This window comes from Dermacentor albipictus, chromosome 7 (assembly GCF_038994185.2).
Source record: "Dermacentor albipictus isolate Rhodes 1998 colony chromosome 7, USDA_Dalb.pri_finalv2, whole genome shotgun sequence".
NCBI lineage: Eukaryota > Metazoa > Arthropoda > Arachnida > Ixodida > Ixodidae > Dermacentor > Dermacentor albipictus.
In genome coordinates, this window is record NC_091827.1 from 112,026,790 (window position 1) to 112,054,240 (window position 27,451).

A 27,451-nucleotide genomic window follows, 5' to 3' on the forward strand; every position below is an offset into this window, starting at 1 on the left:
AAATTCACTGAAGCGTGGTACATATAACCAGGACCACATGTCAAATCACGCAATCTGCAGCGACCCATGTCGGCCTCACAGACGTTCTTTGAAAAGCGGCATACAGGACGCCAGAGTGCCACATGCCCAGTGACCCCAGTTGGTCTAGCCCTTGCCGTCAAACCCTGTTCCACCATTACCGCATTCCGATGAGCTACCCTGTAGACCATACACTACCCAATGACGCGCGCAGGCGGCAAAGTTGTTAGATAGATAGGTATGTAGATAGTCAGCCCAAGATGAGCGTGCCAGGTACCATATTATTGCTAATAACATAAGCACTCCGATGATCAAAAATAACGTACAGCGCGAAGGACAAGGACTACACAGAGGACATACACATACGACAAGGTGACAAGACGACATACAAAGCGCTGTGTATGTCTCTTCGCAGTCCTTGTCCTTCGCGCTGTACGTTATTTTTTATCATGAATTACCAACTAGCTCAAGCAACCACCCGTAATTTCCTCCGATGCTTTTAGGCGGACTGCAAGCTTCCCTCGGCGGTTTATTTATTGCCAAGTTTATCTCCAGGCTCCACAAAGTGTTCATTGGCTAGTTCACTTGAACACATTCGCCATTCATACATCTCTGAAATGAAAGAAAAAGGCGGATTCCGAAATAAATAAACACTCTGAAATTCACGCTGTGCTCTCACATTTTTATATGTTTTACAGCATTGAAATGATAAAGATTTTTCATTCATTGATAGAACAGAACAGTAAGCGAAAATATCGCTTTACAAAACACCGCCCAGACGAGAAACAGGCATAAAAAAAGTCACTCCCCTTGCCCGTTTTCTTCCATCAACGTTTCGTTTACCTTTAACATGCAATGCTTTCATGCGCAACATGCATCTTGCGGCATGAGCTCCCGTTAATTCCCCGAGTGTGTTGGTTTGAGTTGCACCATAATTACTTTGTTTCCTCTTCTTTTTTATGCTATTCTTCCTCCTGCATCCAAGAGCGGCTGCCTATCGAAAGCCACTGATAACAGCCGGTATACGTACTAACTATTCTGAACAATTACTGAGAACAGAGTGAGTTGAAACATGTTCGTGATCTGGCGGCGCATCAATTAGGCAAAGACGGAAACGCAGGGAACCTGTGATCATCTGTTCTTTTTTGTGTTCGTCTTGTTACATTGCTAGGAGCACACTGCTTGGATTGTACTCTTGTCCTCTCTGTAACATACCGCAGGAGCTCCAGTTGTGTGACACAGAAATATGTATTGTGGCCTGTATCGTTATTGATGGGGTTCTCGCAGGGGCCATAGCATTGCAGTGAGAAACGCTATCAAGTATTGTGCTGAACTATGGTGTCCAGATGCACCGTTGCTTAGCAAATTTCTAAATTACGAAAGTGTACCAGGCTGAAAGTCAAACAAGTGCACAATAAAAATAACTAAGGAGATTCGAAGGTGTAACACTTCAAGAGAGCAATTTCTATATTATCGTCTTGGTCCACATAGGATAATGTCCCTACTTGTCATACGAACAACTCTCAATATGAATGCACCATTGGTATGCAATAAATCCGAAGAGAAAATTTACTTATATATAAAATAAGCATTTACGTCATTTTCATAAAGCTAAATTATTTTCTGCGACATCCCTTTAGGCATGTGCAGAAAAAAAAGTTTGCGGAATAACTGCTTGTGCTACTTCCTTAAATATACAAACTGAAACTTTCTGTATGTTGCCTGAAAAATACTGCGCACAGTTAAAATTGGTACCCTTACCCTGTCCACGATACCAGTGACATCTTTACCGCACTGTAGGCCATCAGGTGCGACCATCTTGTTAAGAGGCCCAAAGCCTCTGCAGCAGAAAACGAAGCAAAACTTTTCCTGTCACAGAAATTTCGAGCATGTCAGGAAAGGTAGCATTCGTTTTGGCATTTAGTACGGAGCGGCTTAAGTAAATTGCAATGAGCCCGATGCTATGCGTACGTGGTCTTTCAGAGAATACGTTGAAGATTCCTTAACCATACGCGAGGTGGGATAATAAGCGTGTTGTTCTGGTGTTTTTTACAAAACGAAACACACACACTTTAATGTGCGTGTAGAAAGTGTTTTAACGATAGAAGCCACAACACTGCTAAGAAAAATTATTCTTTGCTGGCCTATGCAGCTTTGCAGCACAATATTTTCTTTGGTGGAATGAAGAGTTAAGAACCCATATGTCATTGCATATTGACGATGGCAATGACATGACGGAGAAACTGCACACCTATTGGCACTACCTAAGACTGCCGGTATTATAGGGGTGTGTAAGCTTGTAACCACAGAAAAATAAATTCAGTTTCTAGTTACCTGAACGCACACCTACTTTGGCCTAGCCTCATCAGAATCCAATGTCATATGCCTAGTTCTGAATACATAGAGCAGTTCAACGAGCAAACGTAAAAATTGAATGAGCCGGTCGAATTAGTTACGGAACATTAAAAGAAAGGTTGTCATTGTTTGTCCTAAGCATTCTCTCACACAGGGCTAAATGTGCTAGAGCAAAGGGGAACCATTCACCACAATTACCGACTGGTGTTATTTGCCCATGAAGCGGTCCCACCTGAATTTTCTAGTCTCCTTCATATACGTGAGCTCCAAAGTATTTACATGCTTCAAGTATGGAAAGACATACGCAAAAATTCTCAAAGCCACGTGACTCTAAATGCTTACGTCACAGTGTCCTAAGCTCAATGCTGAACAATATGCCAGTCTTGAAATAAACGGAGGTATTGGAAGAGTCTTGGCTGATTTTGAAGAAGCAACCTTCCTTAGACATGTCAGCTTCCTGTAAAGAACATAGCGAATATAAGAGCCGCTGAACTAGATGTAGACAGTATAATAAGCTGGTTATGTGCTATGTGAAGTACCTACCGCATACACCATATGTAAGAGAGTGCTTAAGAACAAAAAGCTTTGTGAATTCGGCTATGTTTTGGCCGGCTGCCTTCGCTAATAATATGCCAACGCCAACATTGTTTGCTGAAGGCTTTGATAGCAGTTGCTAATCATTTACCAGCCGACGTGCCCCAGTGGGCACGTCGGCTGGCCTCCTGTCAACATGAGGCTAAATCCGTTCCTGTTCTTCATGCAGTTCCTTCTTGGCTGGACAGTGACGGTCGGCGCATTACAAGATGGAGCACAACCGTTTATCATCGCTACCACCCCTGCCCAAGATTACGCACATGACTGGCAGCACTACAACGACACCTGGGCGTCATCGCGCCGTGGACTATCGACGTCACCCGCAGCTATAAAGAGCCCACCTTGGTCACGACAGTTCAGTGGGCACGTCGGCTGGCCTCCTGTCAACATGAGGCTAAATCCGTTCCTGTTCTTCATGCAGTTCCTTCTTGGCTGGACAGTGACGGTCGGCGCATTACAAGATGGAGCACAACCGTTTATCATCGCTACCACCCCTGCCCAAGATTACGCACATGACTGGCAGCACTACAACGACACCTGGGCGTCATCGCGCCGTGGACTATCGACGTCACCCGCAGCTATAAAGAGCCCACCTTGGTCACGACAGTTCAGTGGGCACGTCGGCTGGCCTCCTGTCAACATGAGGCTAAATCCGTTCCTGTTCTTCATGCAGGTTAGTAACGAAGTTTGTACTGTGAAATCGGACAACCCGTGCTTTTTCCAGCTGACGTGCCCACACTGTGTTTGCATTCTTTGTCTGAATGTTCGAAATGTACTATCGCTACTGATAAGTGGGGACGTGGAACCGAATCCTGGTCCCACGGTAGACCAACAACTCGCTGAGTTACTTAAAGGGCAAAAAAGCATCCAAAACAGACTCGACGAAATTGAATCCAAGCTTAATATTGTTGAGGCAGCCACATTAGCTATCACAGAAGTTAAAACTGAGGTGCTTAGGCTAGAAGGGACTATTCGAACTATGGAAAGTAAGCTGATAGAACTAGAAGACCGATCCAGGAAAAATAACGTTATTGTGTTCGGTGTAAAAGAGGAAGATGATGAAACGACAGATGATTTGACTGAAAAAGTGATTAACGGCGTTTTTAGCGAGACCCTAAACGTGACTGTTTCTTCGGTCGAACGGATTCACAGGATAGGCCGCAAGCAACTCAACAAACGCCGTGCCGTGATAATAAAACTGACGGACCACCGTGAAAAGATGGCCATTTTGAAGAATTGTCGCAAGTTCAAAGGGAAAGAGGTCTCGATTTCGGAAGATTTCTCAGCCCCAACCAGACTGAAGCGTCAAAAACTCTGGCAGAGCACCTCAGAATTAAGAAAAAACAGGCGGAAAAACCCAGTTGGTCTACGACAAAATTAAAGTTAATGACGAACTGTTCGAATGGGATGCTACAGAAAATAAAAGGGTTCCTGTTAGAAAGCCTGACGTCAGTAAGAAGCAATGAACTGAAACTGGCAATAAACAACCATTTTGTTGCCTGAACCTTAATGCTCGTAGCATTATGAATAAGTCCGAAGAAATAGAAAGTATCGTTCTGACGTACAAGCCACATCTAATAATAATAACCGAGACTTGGCTGCACAGTGAAATCAGCGACGATGAGGTAACGCCACCGGGCTATCAAATTCACCGCACGGATAGGGATTCCCGAGGCGGTGGTGTCGCAATTATCTTCCAAGATACGCTACACGTGGAAAAGCTTCCTGGCGTACCTGGTATCGAGAACGTAATCTTAAAGGTCTTTCTCGATGACCTTAGTCTCGTAGTAGCAGGATTTTACAGGCCGCCTAACTCAGGTAATTCCTTTTTCGAGAAACTTAATGAGTTTTTATGCGCTAGCAAAAGTTATTCTTGGAATTTGATTCTAGGTGGTGATTTTAACGTACCATCCATAAACTGGAACAGTAAATTCCCAGACCCCTTATGCAGCTCTGCCGAGCCTTTCGTTGATATTATTCTTTTCCATGACCTAACACAACTAGTTACCGAGCCAACTCGGATACAAGGGGAAACCATGTCTATTTTAGATCTTTTTCTTGTCAGCAATAGCATCCTTAATCGCAACCCGACAACGTATGTTCTCGACGGTATATCCGATCATAAGATGGTAAGCCTATATGTAGATTTCAATTGTATAAAGAAAATCAAGAAACAGGCATCTATGGTACCGATTTTTGCGCGTTCTGATGATGTGAGTATATTGGACCAGCTTGACATCTCGTTTTCACAATTCCTTGTCCACTCTGAGTCTGGGGAAATTTCCGTTGATGACTTGTGGCTTTTCTTCAAAAACCTTGTTTTAAGGTGCATAAAAGATTTCGTACCATTCCGAGTGAAGTGTGTGCAACGCTCAAACCCATGGATGACCAAAGACATTGTACGCTTGGGACGAAAGACGAAAAAGATCCGAAAGAAACTTCGTCGTAGTCCCTCCGAGAATACCGCGCAAAAACTTTCCGACATGCGCAGACAGTTAAAACACGCTATCAAAAATGCTAAGTTACATTATGACAGTGTAACTATGAAAAACTGTCTTCTTTCGTCCCCGGCAAGGTTTTGGCGTCATTTCAAACAAAAAAAGAGTACAATATCGAATCTATGTATTGATGGTAGACCTGTTACGGATCCATTTGACATTGCGAGTTCATTCAATGATTACTTCTGTTCAGTGTTCACGAAAGATGACGGCAATCAGCCACACATTACACTACCTCACGAATGCCCCGCTATAGGTGACATAACAATCACTGAGGAAGGCGTTCTTTCGCTTCTTTTGAAAGTGGACAGCAAAAAATCCCCTGGAATAGACGGCATACCTAATGCCTTCCTCATTAGGTATGCCGAATGGTGCTCGAAATATTTAACCATAATATTTAAAGAATCCTTACGGCGAGCGGAACTTCCACATGATTGGAAGTATGGAAGAATCGTCCCCGTTCCTAAATCACAAAATCCATCACATATTGCGATATACCGGCCGATCTCCATTTTATGCACATGTGTGAAGACACTTGAACATGTCATTTTTAAACATATATCGGAGTTTCTTGAAAATAACAACCTGATCGATTCCAGACAGCATGGTTTTCGTAAGAACCTGTCAACGGTAACACAACTACTCGAAACCGTTCATGATTTTGCTTCATCATTGGATAGGCAAAGCCAGGTAGACATTATATTCTTAGATTTCGAGAAAGCCTTTGATCGCGTGTCCCATCCTAAACTGCTAATCAAAATGAAAGCAATATTCAAGAACACTACATTATTATCCTGGATAGAAGCATATCTTTCATTGCGACAGCAGAGTGTTTCCATCGACAGCATTAGTTCCAGTCCGGCCCCAGTTTTGTCAGGCATACCGCAGGGATCCATCCTGGGACCACTGTTCTTTTTAATTTTTATTAATGATATTACTCAAGACATACCAGTGAAAACTAAGTTGTTTGCTGACGATTGTATATTGTATAACGTAATTCAGCATCCGAATGACCAGGCTCTTCTAAATTCATCTCTATCTAAAATAGATCATTGGTGTTCTGAGTGGCAAATGAAGGTAAATGACAAGAAAACCGTAACGATGACAATAACAAGAAAACGGATTCCCCTACACTACCAATATTCCATAAATGGCCGCAGTCTTTCTTCAGTAGAGAGTTATAAATACTTGGGTGTCATGATCACGCCTGATCTCAGGTGGAACACGCATATCAGCTACATACAAAAAAAGGCCATGCAGAAACTTGGGTATCTGAAACGTTCCCTACGTCAGTCGACAGAAGAAATAAAGTTACTGGCATATAAAACATTTATTAGGCCGATTCTTGAATATGCTTCCGTCTTATGGGACCCATTTACTGAATTAAATATAAGTAAACTCGAAAGTGTTCAAAGGAAATCAATAAGATTCGTCTATAATTCATATAGCTGGCACACATCGCCGACTCAGCTGCTAGAAAAAGCTAATTTAGAAACACTTCAACTAAGACGCCATCGTGATAGGTTGAAATATATGTATTTAATATATCATGATAATTTGCGTATCAATAAGGAATTGTACATTCAACAGGTGACTCGTCGTTCCACACGAGCAAATCACTCGAAAAAGTTCAAAGAATTCGCCTGCAGAACCGATTGCTTCAGTAATTCATTTTTTCCTCGAACTATTCGAGAATGGAACCGTCTCAGTGCACACATTGTCGAGAAACCCACCATGCAGTCATTCTTAAGTGCTTTATAATTCCATCAGACTTCAATTTTCAGCAACACTTATCTCGTGACATATGCTATGGTTCTCCCGCAAAATGCTTCGATAAGCGATGCATTACTGCAGTTTGTCATATCGAGCGACGCGCATGTGCAGCTTGAATTGTCCATGTTCTGATTTCTTCTTTCCTTGTCAAGCACTCTGTCAATATATCATTGTACAATTTTTATATCTGTAGCACGGGTTTGTATGCAAGCGACGTGCAAACTATTGGTCTTTCGCTACTTTTCAGTGCGTAGTGCGAGCATTGTCTAATGCGTTCTTGTCTTGTTATTTTTGATCTTTTTTTTTCATATGTACTGTCCACTCCTGCCTACGGCCTTCTCTGAAGGCTGGCAGTATTTCTCAAATAAATAAAATGAGTCCCACGGCACTTATAGGAAATCATTTCAAGGGGGAAGTATTTAGCTTCCAAGTCCATAGCCTTTCAGGCTGTCCACAGCATGCACTGATAGTACATACCAGCCTCGAACCTTCATGACAAAATGTAAATACCTAAATAGTTTTTTTCTGAAGGAATAAGCTGTAAGATTACATGAATAATTTGAATAATAAAAGCCAATGCGGATGGTGTAAATGCGTTTTAACGTAAGTACCCATTTCTCTATTGGTTCCACTCTCATCCTCCCCGCCAAGTTCTCTACTCTAAAGAAGCATTGTTTGCGCGTGGACTAAATTTGCGTAGAGATTTGTGGGCAAAATATGGCACATTATGAGTACGGCATACCTTTTTAAGCAAAAACGCAGAACGCTGCCAATCTCAAGTTCCAGCACTTTCATGTCTCATTATGTTTTGCTTTTCAAGTTCCTTGGTATAATACTGGATCTAGACATTGGTGCTGCCATTTTGCAAACACTGAGAACCTCATTGGCTAAGGCACAAAAGAGGTGGAACATTAGCATTTTTAACTCAGTCTTGCGCCAGTATGTTTGCTTGTACTGATGATTGATAATGTGGTTATTGAAGCATTTTGCTAAGCATAATTATGGAACCTTTTTGAACGAAGTGCGGAAAATAAAAACGTTGGCGAATTGTATCACCTTCTTTAGGTACTGATAGTTCTTTATAAGTACAGGTTACGATGCTTTCTACTTATCATTGGAAGGAATCGGTGCAAAGAGCCGAAAATTGCCAAGCACAGATACAGACAGGGACTTTATTTTAGCTAACACGTCTACTGTACTACTTTCACATAACTTGCCAAATTCACCAAATGCTCGGTAGAGCACAGCAATTTACCTTCCGTGAGTCAGCATTCATTTCCTGTGCTTTGCAATGCAACTTTATTAGAAATAATAGTCAGGCAACACTCTGAAAGCCAAATTCACTCAGCTAATGATGGACTGGCTCTTGAGCAGTACTCGTGGGCAGTGTGCGATACGAAATACTGCAGCAACAGCATCCGCCACCACTGCCTTGGAACGTTTTACAAGCAGTAAACAAGGAAAATACTTGGCGCTTATACCGTACATGCAAAAATAAATCATTAAATAACCTTTTTTCTTTGCATGTTGACTATATCGGTACACAAGTATAAACTCTTCTTGCATTTCTGCAACCAAAAATGCGGAAGGCTTTTTGCATATTCTATATTATTTCTGCTTATTTCCTATACTTCGAATTATAAATTATTTCCTCCATGCCTTCAGTATGTGTTCATGTTTACGGCTCCGAATAACAAGAAAGAAAGATACGACTACTCAGTTCTCTATGTTCCCGTTCATTGCATAGATCGGCTAAAGACTTGCCAGTCTTGTTGCCATCAGGTGGCATACTAGGATTTATGAATCAGTGGCCTCCTCCTAAACTAGTGTACTACCGAATGCCTGTTGCTAAGAGTGTGTTCCGCATCCACCACCTTGGCCGTAACAGCCTCGTCTAAAACTACCAGGGACGGTCTCGTACTCAAATAAAAATACCGGTATAGGTGAATGGAACTAAGGCTTTATTGTTAAAGCTAGCACGAGTATCACGAAAGGTGTGGGTTCATCTCCCACATGTGGCAGGTCAGCTTTCCATCCACGATGATTTGCTCTTATTTCACTATACACCCATTACTAATAAATGAAAGAATAAGTTTTTTCCATGCTTTCCCTGGTTTCATCAGATTTTTTTAGTCGTTCTGATTGTATAAAAAGTCAAGGGTTGTTTTTTGGTATAATCCTTGGATCATCGAGTGTAGGCGTAGAATCGAAGTCGGCCTTGATGCGATTAAGCACCATATGCTGGTAACTTCCAAGTCAATCGTATAAGTTTAATTCGAATAATTTGCTGCTCACTGACTTACAAGCTGTGCAATATTTGAGGTTTGATGTAAGCATGGGGTGCACATTGTGCCTGCATGAGCAGGTCCCTCGTGGTGGCGCGACTTGCGCTGGTGATTAGGGTGCGGGGTAGCTTGTATTGTCGGTTGCATGGCTGCATGAGTTATTCTGCGCCGTACTCTCTTGGTGTAAATTTGGTGCGGGTGGGTTATTTAGTGTCTCTACTGGTGCAGCAACTTTGTAAGGTGACGGTAGTCGGAGCTTCAGTTTACCTTGTCACTACATTCTCACACGGCTTCAAACAAACAAAAAAAATTTCCTATGTTTTCTTCAGTAAGGGTGCGCGAATACACATCTGGCAACTCGAAATGGTGCTTGCCTTTTCTAATATCATCAGTCTCAATGCGCTTTTAAATGAATGTCCTGTGTTTTAGTTGTCACCTTATTGCCTCTGGCAGCTGACGCATTGTGCAGTCCGAGAAAGTCAAAGGGAGGTGGAGGTCTGTTCCCATGAGGTGTCCTTCATCACTCCGACAGGAGCAAGCAGCGCCTACGCCGTCTACATCTATGCCCATCCTGTATCGATCGAAAAATCAAGACATTATAAGGTAACACAGAAAGATAAACAAACAATGTTTTTCAAAATTTGTACTTTCGTGTGTATATTGTCCCACACCCTCAAACCATAGTCTCTATGCACGTACTTTTCGACAAACTCCTTCTATCACGAGACATGTGGGATTGTCAATTTGGAAATGTATTGATATAAGATCAGCGACACAATAACGCTGTAGAAATGGTACGTTTATATTGGTGTTCCTGTCTGTCCACGACCACATCGGTGTGGTAGTTCAGTGTCCTGTAAGTAACTTGCAAGTAAATGGGTTTCGTATAGCCTTTGAGGACAGCTCGAGGGGAAAGAGCAAGCTTTGAATGTAATATCTACCTAAACTCAGCAATACCTTCAAATGTTAAGTAAATCTTGGAAATTGATAAAATTGTTCATCCTATTTGGAGACAGGTGCAGTGGAACAGTTATGCGGTTAGCGCCTCTAGAGCGAAATTACTGGTATAACAAAGTATTTATTTAGTCCTGGCCTGATTTCTATACTTTCTATCCATTGGGAACGCCTGTACAACAAAGTGAATTACAGCTATTTTTCGACTAGAACAATAAAATTTTTGCGTTCCAGAAGATTGATTTGTTTGTTTACAATGAAGGTCACATAGTGGTGCCACCGCTGCCCTCCTCTGACCCGACAAAGTGGTGCTCTGCGTAAGCGCTAACCGCCGCTCTAGCTCACCAAAGAGCTTGCTGGTCTAGCATGTTCGTCACGCGATGTTGCATTGCTTCTTCAGACGTGGCCACTCGAGTCGCCTAACTGCACCAGTAGCGCCATCGGACGTCGCATCGCTTCTGCTGGTACAGCCGCAATACTTTTGCATTCATGCACGTAGGGATAATTAGGTGCCCATTATATTTTAATGTTATTTATTATTTTTGGTAATGACGAAGTATGTAAATATTCTGCATTTGTGGTTAGTTTACTTGGCTCAGTATTAAAGAGCATAACTTACGAATTCAGGAAAACCTTCACAAGGTTGTTCACGGCTAAAAAGCTGCCATCATCTTTCACCAACACAAGGTTGTCTGGCGTGCACAAACTTCCTTTCAGAGCGAAGCCTAAAATAGAAATTTTATCTTAAAACGGATACAAAATACAATTTGTAATGAAATGAGGCTGCTTACCAAGAATTATGAAAGCGGAAGACCAGAAACCTTCGGCCTATTTGCACAAATCAAATTACGGCAGAAGTCAACTAACGACGACTGTCGCTTGTAAGGTGACAAAATTTCAACCAGTGTACTGGCGATCCTTATTCATGTCGTAAGATTTATTTAACAAGAGTAGTGGTCACTGTACGACATGCCTTGGTTCGTTTATATGTGACATATGCCAGTATTACCCCACACTGTGATGGCATACGCTTGCCAAGGTAGCCCATGAACATGGTGGCGGGAAGAACACTACAAGACGCCGGCGTACTGAAGACCATGGAATGGCGATGAAGGAAGGTCGCGCCGAAGACAAAGTGATATAACGACGCCGGCATTCGACGCCGGACAATTCTTAAAAGAAGAGATTTGTTTTAACTATGACAGCGTGAGGACGACAGCGACTTGAGCATAATGAAATGATGACGAGTGCATTACAACGATGGTGTGACGATAACGATATGATGACAGCCGAATGAAAATCTTGAATGGTGACGATGGCAATGCTATCACCGCATAGGAACAATACATAAAAATGCATGCCTGATACGGTGCCAGACGACGACGCAATGATGACTATGGCATGATAATGATGGCTTAATTCCGATTGAAAGAATGCCGCGTGATTGCCTTAAAGCGAAGCTGTAGACATGACGAAAGCATATTATGACGACGGCATGACGATAAAAGGATGACGTAACTGAAGCGATGAAGATGGCAAAACGAAAGCGTGATGAGGACGGGATCACGAGAGTCGGATGTCCAAGTTTTACTGAGGATGTAGCGACCGTCCATAACTGCGCCTTGCCTCGCCGTGGGGGTGATTTTTTTTGGAAACGAGGCGGCTGCAAGACTGGGGGGGTGACCATTTCCACTCGGCCAACCTGCAGTTACGTTTAAATATAGCCAGTCGACAGTCCATTCTCAACCTGGCAAAACGCGTATTCCTTTCCTCCGCTAAGCCGAGCTACCAACAAGTGGTGACCCAGGACAATAACGTTTTCTTTTTCGAGCACTCTACATGCACGACACTGCTCCTACTCCACCTGCCAGAGACGACGCCAAGATAACGTCTCATGTCATCGCCGCAGGGCTTCAGCTTCGCACGTCTTGGCCCAAGAATCCCCGAGTTTGGTTTATGAGACTGGAAGGCGGTGTTCCACTTCAGGGCATCCCTGCACAGACCCTGCGAAATCGGCAGTGCCGTAGACGACTTGCAAGTGGGTACGCCTTTGGCCACAGCATAAGACCACATGAGACACATGGCCATGCAGTGCCACGAGCCATTGCAAAAGAGTGGGCTCCAAGAGCTCCACTCCGAGAAACTCGGCGACCAACGACTGTCACAAACACTGCACCTGTTGCGTCCCTCACTAGGTGAACACTCCGCAAACATGAGCCAGCTTGCCATATTGCGCGAGCTGTTCTTCCAACGCCTCCCACAGAACGCATGTGTGGTGCAAGTGGGTTTAAACGAGACAGCTAGCTGCACTCGCTGACCACATATGCGATTACTCGATTTTGCCAAAGCTACCTACAGGCACTGGGAGAGTTTTAGAGCGAGGAGACCGAATGTCGCGCCTGGATAAAACAGTCAACCATCTTCCAGCACACTGGAAAAGCTGACGATGGGTGCCAACAACGGCCACCAACTTCGGCGCAACCATTCGCCTTCATAGTTTCGCAGTGAACCTTGAGACTCGCCACGGGAGCTTTGCTAGTACCACCATTGCTTTCACGAACAAGCCACTCCTGGCAATCAGCTCTCTTCGTGGACGGGAAACGCACCGGCCAGTCACTAACGACGGAATACAACATCAGCACTCGATAGATAGAATAAACTTTAATGTCCAACGGAAAAAGGTGATCTACCCACCCCCCGACGCACAGGTCAGGGGGCGAGTGCCGCCACCTCAGATGCAGGCTGGGAGGTCTTGGGTCCCAGCAGCCTCTTCGGCCAGTTGGACGAGCCGGAGCTGGAGCTCAGGGTCCGAGCTGCGCAGCAGGGTCTCCCAGGTGTCTCTACTATCTATTTTGTGCGTTCCCCCGGGAGAGTACGGACATTCCCATATTATGTGGTCGAGGGTCCCTCTCGCCCCACAAAGATTACATTTATCGCTCCTGGCCTCGGGGAACATGTGGTTCGCCATAACCGGGTGCGGATATGTATAAGTTTGTAGTCGTCTCCACGCGACTGCTTGTCTGTTGTTTAATTTTGGGTCTGGCGGGGATACCAGTCTACGAGCCAATCTATAATGCTGCGTGATCTCCCCATATTTTAGCATGCGCTCTCCGCTCCCTCGGTCATCGAGGGGCCCCGTAGCGGCTCGGCGGTAGAGATCTCGAGCCAGCTCGTGGGCCGCCTCGTTGCCGGGGACGGCTTCATGCGCCGGAGTCCAAATTATTTGAATTTTTCTATCTAGCTTTCTCTGGCCTAGGATTCTGGCCGCTAAGGGCGAGATCCTTCCCTTGCTAAAATTTTGTATGGCAGTTTTGCTGTCACTGATCACAAATTTCGCGTCCGTTCCAGCGCAAGCTAATGCGATCGCAATTTCCTCGGCAACTTCTATGTTGCGCCCGCGCAGAGTGACAGCAGTCACGGGAATACCCCGGCCGCTGACGGCCGTTGCCACCGTAAAACTGCTGCTACCTCCCGCCGCGTCTACATAGGCCACCTCATGCTCCGAGATATTACCGAATCTAATTTTTAATGCTTCGGCTCGTTTATGCCTCCTGTCTTTGTTATGTTCCGGGTGCATGTTTTTTGGCAGAGGGGGGATAATCAGATTTTTTCTAATTTCCCTATCTACTTCCACCTTTTGGGTGGGGCCTCTGTCCGGGTTTATTCCAACTTTGGCCAATATGGCTCTTCCTGTCTTCGTGGTGCTAAGTCTCTCAATTTGAGAGGTTCGCACCGCTTCCGCCAGTTCTGCCCATGTGTTGTGCACTCCTAGAGCCATCAGTCTCTCTGTTGATGTACACATGGGCAGTCCCAGCGCTCGTTTTACGCATTTTCTCATTAGAGAATCAATCTTTTCTCTTTCCACCACTTTCAAATCGAGATAAGGCGTTGCATAGCTCACCCGGCTGAATACGTACGCCTGTATTAGCTTAAATAAATTTTTTTCCTTTAGCCCTCGACCTTTGCTGGCCACCCGCCTAATTAGGCTCAGGGTCTGTAATGCGTGATTCTGCAGCCTCTTGAGGGTCTCGCCATTGTAGCCGTGTGACTGGAGAATCAGGCCCAAGATTCTAATTTGCTCTACTATTGGTACCTCTTTACCCGCCACCTTAATTTTGATCTCCGACGGTGCCTTGCACCTTAAGTGTGTCGGATTGTATATAAACAATTCTGATTTCTGCGGCGAGCATGCTAGGCCTCTCTCGGCCGCGTAATCGACTATGATGTCGGTGGCGGCCTGGAGCAGGCTTTCGACGGCTGAATCACTTCCCCGGTTGACCCAGAGGGTGATATCATCCGCATATATACTAAATTTTAATCCCTCGAGCTTTGCCAATTGCTCGGGGAGTTCTCGCATAGCCACGTTGAAGAGTAGGGGAGACAGCACTGATCCTTGGGGCGTACCCTTACTCCCTAGCTCAATTGTGGGGGATTCCAGCGTTTGGAACCTCATGCAAGCAGTTCTTCCCGTCAGGAAGTCCCTGATGTATCGATATGTCCTGGTACCTACATTAATCTTGTTCAGGCCTTCCAGGACCGCCTCATGCTTTACGTTGTCAAAAGCCTTCGTGAGGTCCAGTCCCAGAATTGCTTTTGCATCTTTAGACCTTGAGTCTATTATATCATGTTTGATTTGGAGCATGACGTCCTGCGTACACAATTGAGGTCGGAACCCGACCATCTCATGTGGCCACAGATCGCCCTGCTCCATTAAGCCCATCAGTCTGGTCTGGACGACGTGCTCCATCAATTTCCCCACGCATGAAGTTAAGGAAATTGGCCGTAAGTTTTCCAATTGCGGAGGCTTCCCGGGTTTTGGTATTAAAGTAATGCTTGCCGTCTTCCACTGTTGTGGGAGCTCGCCTTTTTCCCAACATTCCTGCATGTACTTCGTTAGATAGCTAATGGAATCATCGTCTAAGTTTCTGAGCATTTTGTTCGTTACCCCGTCAGGGCCTGGAGCCGACTTCGTTCTGAGTCTTACAATCTCTGCTCGCACTTCCGCTTCTGTGATGGGGGCGTCCAACGCCTCGTTAGGCGCTCCACCATAGTCGGGTAGTGGAGTTCGCGATGTTTCCCCCACGAACGTCTCAATTAATTTCTTCATGAAATAATCATCGTTCCCTACGAACGCGTGCCTTGCTTTTGCCAATCTTATACCGGATTGAGTTTTCGAGCTTGCAGGGTCCAACAAATGCCGGAGGATGTTCCACGTCTTGGAGAGGTGCATGCTCCCCTCCATTTCGTCACACTTGTTGGCCCAATTTTGTTCGCATAATGTAAAAGTATAATCTTCGATTTCCTTATTGTGCCTAGCAATCCTTCTTCTGAGGTTGCGGTTCCATTTCTGATTTTTGAGACGACGTTCCATGCTTTGCTTAGCTTCCCACATATGCAGAAGACGGCTGTCCGCTATCTCCGGGGCGTTATCCCCTTCGAGCGTTTTTGTCGTCCTTCTAACGTCCGATTTGAGCGCCGTCGTCCATTCCTCGATGTTTCTGATGGGCCCCAGTTCCTGCGCTCTCCTGATATCTCTAAAGTTATCCCATTCAACGACGGCCGGCGCGCGAGCCCTGCGCGTTTGAAGGCCCACTTTCAGTATGGAAACAATTATGTAGTGGTCGCTGCCAAAATTTTGATCCGAATTATGCCATTCTAGATCTTTAATGTTTTTCGAGAATGTTAGATCTGGAGATGTATCCTTACTAACGCTATTGCCCACCCTCGTTGGACTCTCAGGGTCCGTGTGCAGAGTGAGCCCTATGTCATGCGTATCTCCCCACAGCTGTCTGCCTTTCGGGCTTTGGTGCGGGTACCCCCATTCCTGGTGATGTGCATTAAAGTCCCCCACTATCAACAGTGGCTGGTTGCTTGAAATTTTGAGGGCCTTGCGAAGCAGAGCCCTGAACCTCACCTTCCTTTGCCTGGGTGAGCTGTATAAATTTAGAAGGAATAAACTAGGGTCCTTCTGTTTTCCGGTTAGAATTTCGACAAACACGTTCTCGATCTCTCTCGACTCTAAATCGTGTTCAATGGCCGCGATATTTCTTTTCACGAGTGTTGTGACCGAGGATTTCTCTCCCCTGCCACTATGAAATGCCTGATAACCTGACAGTTTTGCGGGTCCTCCAGTTTCCTGGAGGGCAATCGCCAAAGGAGTCTCATCTAATAGCGGAAGGTACTGTTGCAGAATCGACCGCTTGCGCCGGAAGCCGCGACAGTTCCACTGCCAGATTTGATTTTCATTTGCGCGCCTGGCCATTTTGCAGTTGCGTGACGATCTGCTCCATATTCTGTTGCCACCCGTTCATGGCGACCATCTCATTCCTTAGCCTTTGGCATTCCTCGGCCTGTTTCTGAACTGCCCCGAGGACAGTTTGAATTTGGATGTTGATATGGTTCATAAATTCATTCATCTTGGCCTCTAATCTTACCAAATTTTCGACCCTTTTTTCTATAGCCTGAATAGGGTCGGCGTCCGCCCATTCTTCGTTGTCGATCGCCTCGCCGGCATCCGCCTTCTTGTCGACACAGGAGCCGAGCTGTCTATGGATCCCGCCATGGCCACAGGCCTCCAACGCCGCAAGTCCACGCCGATGTTTCACGCAGTAAACAACAATGGCGTGGCGTCGTATGGGCTCCGGTTAATAAGGTTAGATATCGGACTCCGTAGCTAGCACAGAGTAGTGTGATCGCAGACGTCGGCTTTGCCATACTGGGGGCGGACATCCTCAGTTATTTCAACCTAGATGTGAATGTTCACTATCGGCGCCAAAATTATAACGTTACATCCTTCGATGAACTTGCCCTGCATTCCCACCTCACCTCATTCGGTATCCGTGCGCTTCAGCCAGTCTCAGCGTACGACAAGATACTTGCTGAGTACCAAAATATACTTAAGCCCGGAGACACTGCGCGGCCAGTATCACAACCTCCAGCCCACCTTTCACTGCCCGGACGTCAATGCTCGCTGGACAACAGTTGAAAGTCGCCCGTCATGAGCTCGAACACATGCATGAGCTCGGCGTTATTCGTCGTTCCTCTATCAATTTACCTTCACCTCTATGTAGTTCCAAAGCTGGAGAGTTGTGATTGGCGGCATTGTGGTGATTACCTGGCTTACAATGCGGTCAATACTCCGGGTCAGTATTTCATTGCCCACATACGTGACTTCGGCGTCCATCTCCCACAAACAAAAATATGTAGCAGCATCGATTTGATGAACGCGTACCACCAAATTTCTTTCAAACGCAGCGACACTCCGAAGACATCAATAACTACTCCATTTCGTCTATTTTAGTTTGCCCGTACACCTTACGGTTTGAAGAATGGCGTAAACGTTTCAAAGGTCCGTGGAGGAGGTTACGTGCGAACTCCCGTTCATTTTTGTGTACCTTGATGACATTCACATCGCAGCTCGCACAGACGACGAACGCAAAGAGCACCTTGGCCTTCTATTTGAGCGGCTGAATGAACACGGCCTGGTCCTCAACACCCGCAAATGCATTTTCGGAGTTGAAGCCCTGGATTTTCTCGGTCATCGCATTTCACCCCAAGTCATCAAGCAACATGAATCACAGGCGCGGGAAATCAAGGAATTCCCCTCTCTAACCTCCGTCCGCAAGTTGCGCGATTTTCTGGGGCCCACAAACATTCACATGTGCTTCATACAATCATGTGCGCCAGTTCATCAGACACTTACGACCGGCCTCATTGGGACTTCAAGGAAAAAAAGAACGCCTACCAGCCACTGTAGCTCGGAGCACGAACACTCCTTCCAGGAATCGAAAACACTGTTGGCGACTGCAGTGTTGCTGATTCATATGTTGTCCGACGCGCCAATTCTCCTTATGGTAGATACGTCGACCACAGCCGTGGGTGTACTACAGCAGCAGCACAATGGCACAGACTAGAGGCAGCTGGGCTTCTCCTCAATGCGCCTCAACCTAAAGAATCTCGCTTCTGCACCTTCGGGAGGCAGATGTTGGCCATCTATTGCGCTCTCAAGCATTTACGTTTCTTTGGGGGGGGGGGGAGGGGAAGGCTGTAGCTTTGACACTCTGACCAACCGCAAGCCGTTAACCTTCATTTAAAAGAACAATTTCTTCTTCTCAGAAAGTGAACTTCTGCAAATTTCCTCTACCTCCAAATTGTCTACGGACATCCGCCATATATCTGGGACCGAAAATCACGAAGCTCACGCACTGTCGTGAATCGGCGGTGTGTCTGCTGGTCCTATGGATTTCCAAGCTCTAGCCTCCGCCCAGCAAAACGACCCCAAGCCGCCAATTGCTGGAGAAAGGCTTGTCACCTTAGCTTGAGGAGGTGGTGCTTCCCAATACAACATTGGTTGCGTACAACTCAACGCAGGCAGCTCCTTGCATATTCGTGCCCCATAAGTTCCGGCGGCCAATATTCGATTCACTACATGGGCTACGACCGCGACTATTTCACGGTGCTTCGGCAACAGATGCATAACAGCTACATGCTGACAACAGTAATATGACTATGGCTGTTGACGAGTGTATGATAAAAATGACGTCACCACGACTGTATTGTGAAATCTGTATGACGACGAGGGTTTCTTCGGATGAGTGCAGAAAACAAGGCAACAGAAAAACAGAGCACAGGACAAGTGCTGTCGTTCTGCGTACGCGCTGATTCATCGAATGGATTGATTCTAACTCGCCCAGCTTTCCAGCTTACTACACGTGACGATGCCGTGACGAGAATGGTATGACGAAAGTAGGATGACGAAGCTGAACTGATGTTCAAGGCTCGACCACCAGTGAAATAAGGGATGCATGGTAGTGTTACGGAAGGATGAAAGAAGAAAGGGGAAGAAGTTCGCGAGACGCTGGATGCTGCGTGTTCCCGGTGGTCAGGCATCCTAACTACTCTGACTCAATTTTGTATATACATTGTAAATATAGTCTTTCTATACTCCCAACACCCCCGTAACGTAATGCTAAAGATGCGGGGTACAACGGCTGAAAACGGAGCTTCGCAGTGGACGTCGAATCACCGTCCGCACCATGACTGACGGTGAGCACGCGGAATCAGTATCGTTGCCACCTCCAACGTCACCGTCGCCAGTTGCGTTGCTGTAACCTTTGGTTGTCGTTGTGCAGCCCAAGGATCCTGGAAATTTCCACGGGACCGATGTCGCTGACGTTGAAGAGTGGATGACTATGTACGAACGCCTGAGTGGAAACAACAGATAGGACACTAGGGTTACTAGGATAACCAGTACACTAGGATAACACTAGGATACACTAGGATAACAAGTTTTTCTACCTAAGAGGCCCGGCAAAGGTGTGGTACGAAAACCCCGAAGAGGACCTAACCAGCTGGGACCAATGCAAAGAGAAGTTGACAGAGTTGTTTGGCAAACCAGCCTGCCGTAAAATTGCTGAAAAGCGGGAACTGTCCTACCGCGCCCAATCCGCCACAGAGTCCTATGTCTCGTACCTCCAGGACGTGCTAGTACTTCCGATAACGACATTACAGGGGCTCAGAATGTTGGGAACGTGCTTAAGGGCATTGCTGACGACACCGTTAATCTGCTCATGTGCAAAAGCTGCTCTACAGTTCATGCTACCCTTAAAGAGTGCCGACAATTCAAGCAGGCAGAAAGCCGACGCGTCTTTCACCCATTCGCGACTTTCCAATACTGCCGCAATGTCGACGTGTGAAGATCAACCCGCAAATTATGCGTCACCACCAGAAAACGTGGTGCGAATCGCTCGACGTAAACTGTGTGCGATGGCGCCCCCAGCTTTCTGTTCGCGTAGCCCTGATGTTACCACTCCTTCCGTTCCTCTCGCACAAGCCATCGTTCACCAGGAACTTGAAAACATTGGTTTACATTCTATATGTGCTGTCGCGCATCCCAGAATTAACGGACGCTCTTCTACTATTCTTCCCTGCACCCCGACGCTTCTCTCCGCGTTATCGTAACCCGAGTGAGTGCAGAACTGCTGCCAATACGATATGTTTCAGCTGTCGCCGCAGCACTCATGTTGCCCTCCCAACTCGGGACCTTCAACTTCAACACCTCGCACACCGACCAACCTGAGCTGTTTTGATGGAAATGCCTGCAATGTTTCGCCCAGCACCGTCTAACAGCACTGACAACTCTGCTAGGAACACGTGATACAGTCGCTCACCCTCGCTGCGCGTACACCATTCTCGTTGAGGACAAACATGTCGCCCATCTTCCCTTTCCTGCAGCCACGTCGCCTTTCGTGTCATGTAGCTTTTGGCCGCAACTTTTCGGAAAACTAAGAACTCCAGCCCTCGGAGGTGGTGCTGCATTGCCTACTACTGCAGCAAATCATCTTTTTGTGCCCACAGAAAGTGTTTGTGACGTTAAAATAGACGGCGTACCTGTCCAAGCACTCGCCGACACTGGAGCCCACGTATGTGTGATTGATGCTGGCCTACGTAGACGTTTAAAGAAGGTCCCCACCTCAGCAGCCACCCGGGTGCTTCATGTGGCCGACAGCGGCGTGCTGGTTGTTCTTAGAATGTGTACTGCGCGTTTAAGTATAGCCGGCCGCCCCACTTCTGTTCTCTTTGGTGCGATTGACAACTGCTCTCACGACGTTATCCTTGCATTCGCCTTTTTATCCACTGATTCTGCTCTCTACGATTGCGCAACCGGCGTTCGATTTGAATTTCCTGAACTTGCCGATGCTGCGGGCACCACACCACCGCACTTGGGCTTGCCTCACGATGTGTCTCTGTCTCGCGAGGCAGTTATTTACGTCACTTTGACCACCCTTCCACAGGTTTCTGATGGTGAATGTGTGCTTCGCCACATCATGGGCGTGCTTTTCATCCGGAACGTTGCTGTTCCGCATAAGCTGGTCAGGATTAATAATACCGACGTCACTCTATTGCTTCTGAATTTCAGCCTGTGCCCACAAGTGATTCCAGCCGGGATCTTCTTAGCCAACGTTTCTTGTAGTTCTGAATTTCACATTGAGAGCCCTAATGCCGAGCGTGCTTTATTTGCGCCCATTGCGCCTCACAGCTCTGGTTGCTTACCGGATGATTTCGCAAAAATGATTGTACCTGACCTCAACTCTGCTGAGGCCGCGGACATACGTGTCCTGCTTGAATCCTACAGTGACATCTTTGATTTCGGTGGCAGGCCTCTACGCCAAACATCTGCTGTTTACCACCGTATAAACGCTGGAGACACGAATCGTATCCGTTGGCGTCCCTACCATGTGTCGCGTGCTGAACGTCGAGTCATACAGTCAGAACCACACAATATGCGCCGCAAAGGATCATCGAGCCATTAGCCAATCCTTAGGCTTCGCCTGTCGTCCTTGTGAAAAAGAAAGTTGAGACCTGTAATTTTTGCCTCGATTATTGGCACTTAAACAAGACCACGCGTAAAGATGTCTTGCCACTGCCACGCATCGATGACGCCTTCGACCGCTTGAACGGAGCTAAATACTTCTCCATCTATCTTCGATCCGCCTACTGGAAGATTTAGGTTGATGGAATGAACCACCAGAAGACGTCCTTGGTCACGCCGGATGACTTATATCAGTTCAATGTCATGCCCTCTTGCCTATGCAACTCTCCTGTGACATTTCAGCCTATGGTGGACTCTCTTTTGCGAGGCTAGAAATGGACCATCTGTCTTTGTTACCTTGACAACATCATTGTTTTTATATCCGATGTTTGGCAGCCACCTTACCGGTCTCGCTGCCATTCTTGTGGTCTTCCGGAAAGCCAGCCTCCAATGGAACGCCAAGAAGTGTCAGTTCAAGCGCCGTCAGATTACCATGATGCGACACCTCACTGACGCATTTGGTGTCCAACCAGATGCGGAAAAAGTTCGAGCCGTAGGCAGTTTCCCTCTGTCACGTTCTGCTTCTGACCTGTGCTGCTTCGTCCGCCTACGTTCTTATTTTCGCCATTTCGTCAAAAACTTCTAAAAAAGATATCCTATGAGATCTTCTAAAAAAAGAACACGCCCTTTTCATGGGGCCCGGAGCACGATTCCGCGTTGGCTGGCCTCATCTGGTTTCTGACCACCCGCCTATACTTTCCCACTTTGATACATCTACACTGACCGAAGTCCACACTGACGCTAGCGACCATGGCATCGGAGCTGTTATCGCCCAGCAACAGAATGATACCGAGTGCATGATACCTTACGCCAGCCTCCTGCGGTCGCCTGCCGAAAGAAATAACTCCATCACAGAGCGGGAGTGCTTGGCTTTAGTTTGGGCTGTCTCGAAGTTCCAGCGATATTTGTATGGCCACATGTTTTCGGTCATTACAGACCAGCAAGCGCTCTGCTGGCTGTCTTACCTCCGGGACCCGACCGGACGGCGTGGTTGCTGGGCTTTGTGGCTCCAGAAATTGCCATTTATTGTCAGTTAATACACCAGACGCCGCCACAAGGACGTTGATTGCCTCTCTCGTCACCCTGTATTACCTCGTGATCTGGCTGCGCATGATCCGGTGACCTGCGTGATGGCTTTTACTGACATGAATGACATGGACACTGTACAACAACGCGACCAATACTTACAATGCATAGTCGCCAGAGTACAATGTGGCAGCACTGACGGCACGTGCCGCATGTTCGTGCTGCCCGACGGCATTCTCTACCTCCCCAATATCAACCCTGACGGCCCTGCGTTGCTCCTTGTGGTTCCTCGTCATCTGCGATCTGTCGCTGTCGAACAACTTCACCATGCACCGACGGCAGGACACCTTGGAGTTTTGCGTACGACGCAGGTTCTTCTGGCCGGGTCTCGACCGCTCGGTGTGTCGTTATGTCACAACTTGTGAATTGTGTAAGCGCCGAAAGAAACCTCGCCTGGCACTTGTTGGTCTACTCTATCCAACTGAAGATCGCTCTTAACCAACTGAAGTTCCCTCTTTCGCGTAGGCCATGACCTGCTTGGGCCTTTTCCGACGATGACTAGAGGGAATAAGCTGATCACCATCACCACTAATTACGCGACAAGCTACGCGATAACAAAGGCGTTGCTGACTGGCTGCGGCTCTGACGTCACCGATTTTCTCCTCCACGACGTTATCCTCCACCACGGTGCATCTCAACAGTTACTTAGAAACCGCGGCCGCTCGTTCTTGTCTCGAATAGTCGACGACTTCCTCCGCTCTTGTACGCACCGGACACAAGCTGTATGCTGCCTACTATCCACGAACGAGCGGTCTTATGGAACGTCTCAACCGAACAATCAGAGAGCTGCTGTCCATGTACATCTCCAGTGATCACCACGACTGGGACGCCACGCTGGCCTTCCTGACGTTCGCAAATAACTCGTCCCAACATGACACCGCAGGATATTCACCCTTTTATCTTTTGTATGGTCGTGACCCCACATTGCCATTTGACACCATCCTCCCTTCTGTGCCACGTGTTTCAACTGAGTATGCTCGTGAAGTCATCTATCGCGCTTACAAGGCGCGTCAAGTCGCCTGATCTCCTTTATTAGGCTCGCAGCGTATTCAAAAACAGCGTTACGACCTTTGCCATCGCGATTTTCATTTCACGCCAGGTGCTTTGGTGCTCGTTTGGTCACCATGTCGTCGGGTTTGTTTCTCCCAGAAGCTTCTCTCTCGCTACACAGGGCCCTATGAATTCCTACGTCAAGTTAACGACGTAAATCAGGAGATGTCGCCGCTAGAGTTTGATGCTTCCTCAAGCCCGCTGCCTGTTGACGCCTGCCTCATGATTAATACATGTAAATGGCGGCATAACGACACCTGAATGACGACAGTGCAAATGCAGTAGAATCACCAAGGAATATTGACGTCGATGAAACCCCAAAGGTGATACAACGACAATAGATGGAGTTAGCGAAGCGAAAACGAAATAAAAAGTGCACCCTCAGGATAACGGCATGAAGACAATGTTTTGACAACGATGTCGTGACGAGGACGGCATGTCCAGTGTTGGATGTCGTAGTTAAAATGACAATACAGCGATGGCATCACCACGTCGCTGGGACAGCGAATGCATGAAAACTGTATGAAGGTGGCGTGATTGCGTAGGCTTGACGAGAATTGGATGACAAAACTGGAATGAGGACGCAGCAAGGATCCCGGCTGCATCACAACCAATGCCACTTGCCTAAATGCCAATCCTTTTGAATACATTTTACGTCTTTTACGGTCCATCTATATCTATTTACATACCTAGAGGCGATCATTTTACTCCTACCACTGGGTCGTGTAGCACGGCTGAATCTGCAGTCGTCACTGAGGACCCGTATTCCCGTGATCTGTTACATAGCGTTTGCTTCTCTATATATGTAACTTGGTCAACCGCAATAAACTCGTTGTTCGCACATCTGCCGGCTTGGCAACAGGTAGGAGTAAAAGTTGTGACGACGACTGCGTGACGAACATCAGACCACGAAGCTATAATGGCGATGGTTGAACAACCACGACGGCATGACGATGGCGTGTGAGAACGAACACATGACAGCGGTATTGCGAAGATGGCGGTATGAATTTGGCATGACGAGAGTTCGGCGACCAAGTAGAATTACGTCGACGCAACGTATATTATGGGATCACTACCGCAAGAAAATGTTTATAGGTTAAAGATATGGGACTACTTCGCCCACTCATTGAGGGCAGAACGGGTCACGACGAGCACAAGACGAGAGTTAGGTCTTAAAGCTGGAATGACTACAATAGAATGACCACGACGACATCAAAACCACGAGCTCATACGTCAAAGCCGAAGCAGGGTAGCAATTTGGGCCACTGGGTTGGCGCATGAAGTTAGAGGGACAGATATGTTGGTAAATAGTAAGGTTCAAACGGCTGAACAAGGCAACTAATGGTAATCGCAATAAACGCATGGGCGCTATAACGTAATAATATTCCAAAATGTTGTGATTCCAATCTCTTGACGTCAAATTTGCGCAACAATCAACGCGAGCATCGGGCGGTCACCCGCGAGGTTGTCTGAACAGACCAATCAAAAGCTTTTCAGGTTCATAGGAGGTCACCTTTTTGCTCGAAAAACGAATAACATTGCCTACACTTAGCGGATTCTCTTATTTAATTGGCTCACAAGAGGCAAGGAGCACAATCAGATGTAGAGGGATTCGATGGGGCGGAGCTACTATTTGGGGTATTACATAAGGTGTGGTTAACATGTGGACACAAGAAAAGGCAGGTGTTTCATTGAAATACAAGTTTGAACAGTTTCTAGAAATTGCGAATGACATGTGATGGCAGCAACTCTTTAAGAGCTCGGGGAAAAAATGAACATTGAAAAGTTACAGTTCGTATTTGTGGACGAGAAACTTGGAGTTGATGGCTGGTGCGCTGTGACATGCGTGGAGATGATGGCGTGACGTAAGGTGGGTGGCTTAGTGAGCTGTAAATAAATCAGTGATAAAGAGAGAGCGTGGCGATACGACGACAAAAGCAAGAGATGTCAAGCTACATTGGCCTTTAAGTGTGAAATGCTGATGTTATGTGAATAAGAAGAATGGATGAATCTCGAGTGTATTGGTGATATATGTTTGATGAGGGTTCCGGATGGCGGCGGCATATTCCAGTTGTGGGCTGACAAATAAGTTGATGCAAGTAGTTTGACGAGCTGTGGAGCATGAAGAAGCTGACGCCTCATGAACCCAAGGGTCTTGTTCGCTGATGAAACTACGTTAGTCGCATGCACATTCCAGGAAATGTCGTGGGACAGAGTTACGCCTAAGTACTTATAGGCTAGAACTGATTTTACTGGTACGTTTTCAATTGTAAGTAGAGAGATAAGGATTACAATGGCGTAAAATTGAAATAAAATTGCCCTTGTCAGGGTTCAAGACCATTTGCCAATGGTTGCACCACTCCTGCACGTTATAAAGGGCATTGTGGAGGAATGCTTGGTCAGAGATGTTAGTCACAGTACGATAAATCATAGTCTTCAGCGAACAGGCAAATAGGACAAGATACATGAAGCGGAAGGTCGTTAATATATATTAGGAAAAGAAGCGGTCCTAGGAATGAGCCTTTATGGACACCTGAAGTCACAGGGGGAAGCTCGGATAAAACGTTACTGACAAGAATGAAGTGGGAATGATTAGTAAGGAATTCTTTTAACCATTGTACTACGTGAAGCTCCAAGTTCAATCTGGATAATTTTATTAGCAAGCGGTTTTTGAGCCACTGTGTCCAAAGCTTTAGAGCAGTCTAGAACGATGGCATCAATTTGAACGTTGTTATCAAGATTAACGCGGAGATCATTAAGGACGCACACTGCGGCGTAATACTAGCATCCACTGGCGGCCATCGGCGGTGTAATTGTGTTGGTTGAGTGCGTCATCGCGAATGGCGAAATGGTGGGCATGACGACGTAACGCGCAAGTGACTGGGTGTGGCAATGGATCATAGAGGAAGTCTATCATCGAGGCGATCCAGAGGTCCTTGCGTCGTTCGGAAGCGATGGTGCGAACGTCTAGGGAAGAAACGGCACGCTGGGATACGAAGCAGCGGTAATTGTCGACGGGCAAGGGATCGCGCGAGAGGGCGTCGGCGTCGGAATGCTGGCGGCCGCTGCGGTAGAGCACACGAATATCGTAGTCCTGCAGGCGAAGTGCCGAATGGGCCAGGCAGCCGAAGCGGTCCTTCAGTGACGAGAACTGACAAAGTGCATGGCGGTCCGTAGCGACGGGAAATGGGCGGCCACACAAATATTACCGGAACTTATTAAGAGCCCAGATGATCACCAAACATACTTTTTCCCGTTATGGTGTAGATACTTTCCGCTTTCGTAAGCGTGTGACTTGCATAAGCCACAACATATTGAGAAGCCCGCGTTTGCACTGCACAAGGACTTCGCCGATGCCAACAACACTAGCATCAGTGTGTACCTCTGTAGGTGTCGTCGGGTCGTAGCGCCGCAAAATTGTAGGTGACATATGCAAGAAGTGCAAGATTGCGAACACCTAGTCACAC

General features: G+C 46.7%; 1 protein-coding gene across 4 annotated transcripts in view; it reads right to left on the reverse strand.

Annotated features, from left to right (window-relative positions):
• Nucleotides 1–506: 506 nt before the first annotated feature.
• Nucleotides 507–27,451, reverse strand: part of LOC135907310 (uncharacterized) — a 129,435-nt gene continuing 102,490 nt past the window's right edge. For 2 of the 4 annotated variants that reach the window (XR_011507527.1, XM_070522599.1), the window contains 5 exons: nucleotides 11,097–11,202; nucleotides 9,960–10,094; nucleotides 2,716–2,830; nucleotides 1,780–1,887; nucleotides 522–630 (listed from right to left, as the gene is read on the reverse strand). Coding sequence is in view for 3 of the 4 variants with exons in the window: in XM_070522599.1 (XP_070378700.1) it covers nucleotides 595–630; nucleotides 1,780–1,887; nucleotides 2,716–2,830; nucleotides 9,960–10,094; nucleotides 11,097–11,202 (500 nt within the window). In the remaining variant the exon portion in view is untranslated. Of the gene's footprint in view, nucleotides 631–1,779; nucleotides 1,888–2,715; nucleotides 2,831–9,959; nucleotides 10,095–11,096; nucleotides 11,203–27,451 lie in introns of all 4 variants that reach the window. The other 2 variants (XM_070522600.1, XM_070522601.1) reach the window with 2 other exon arrangements.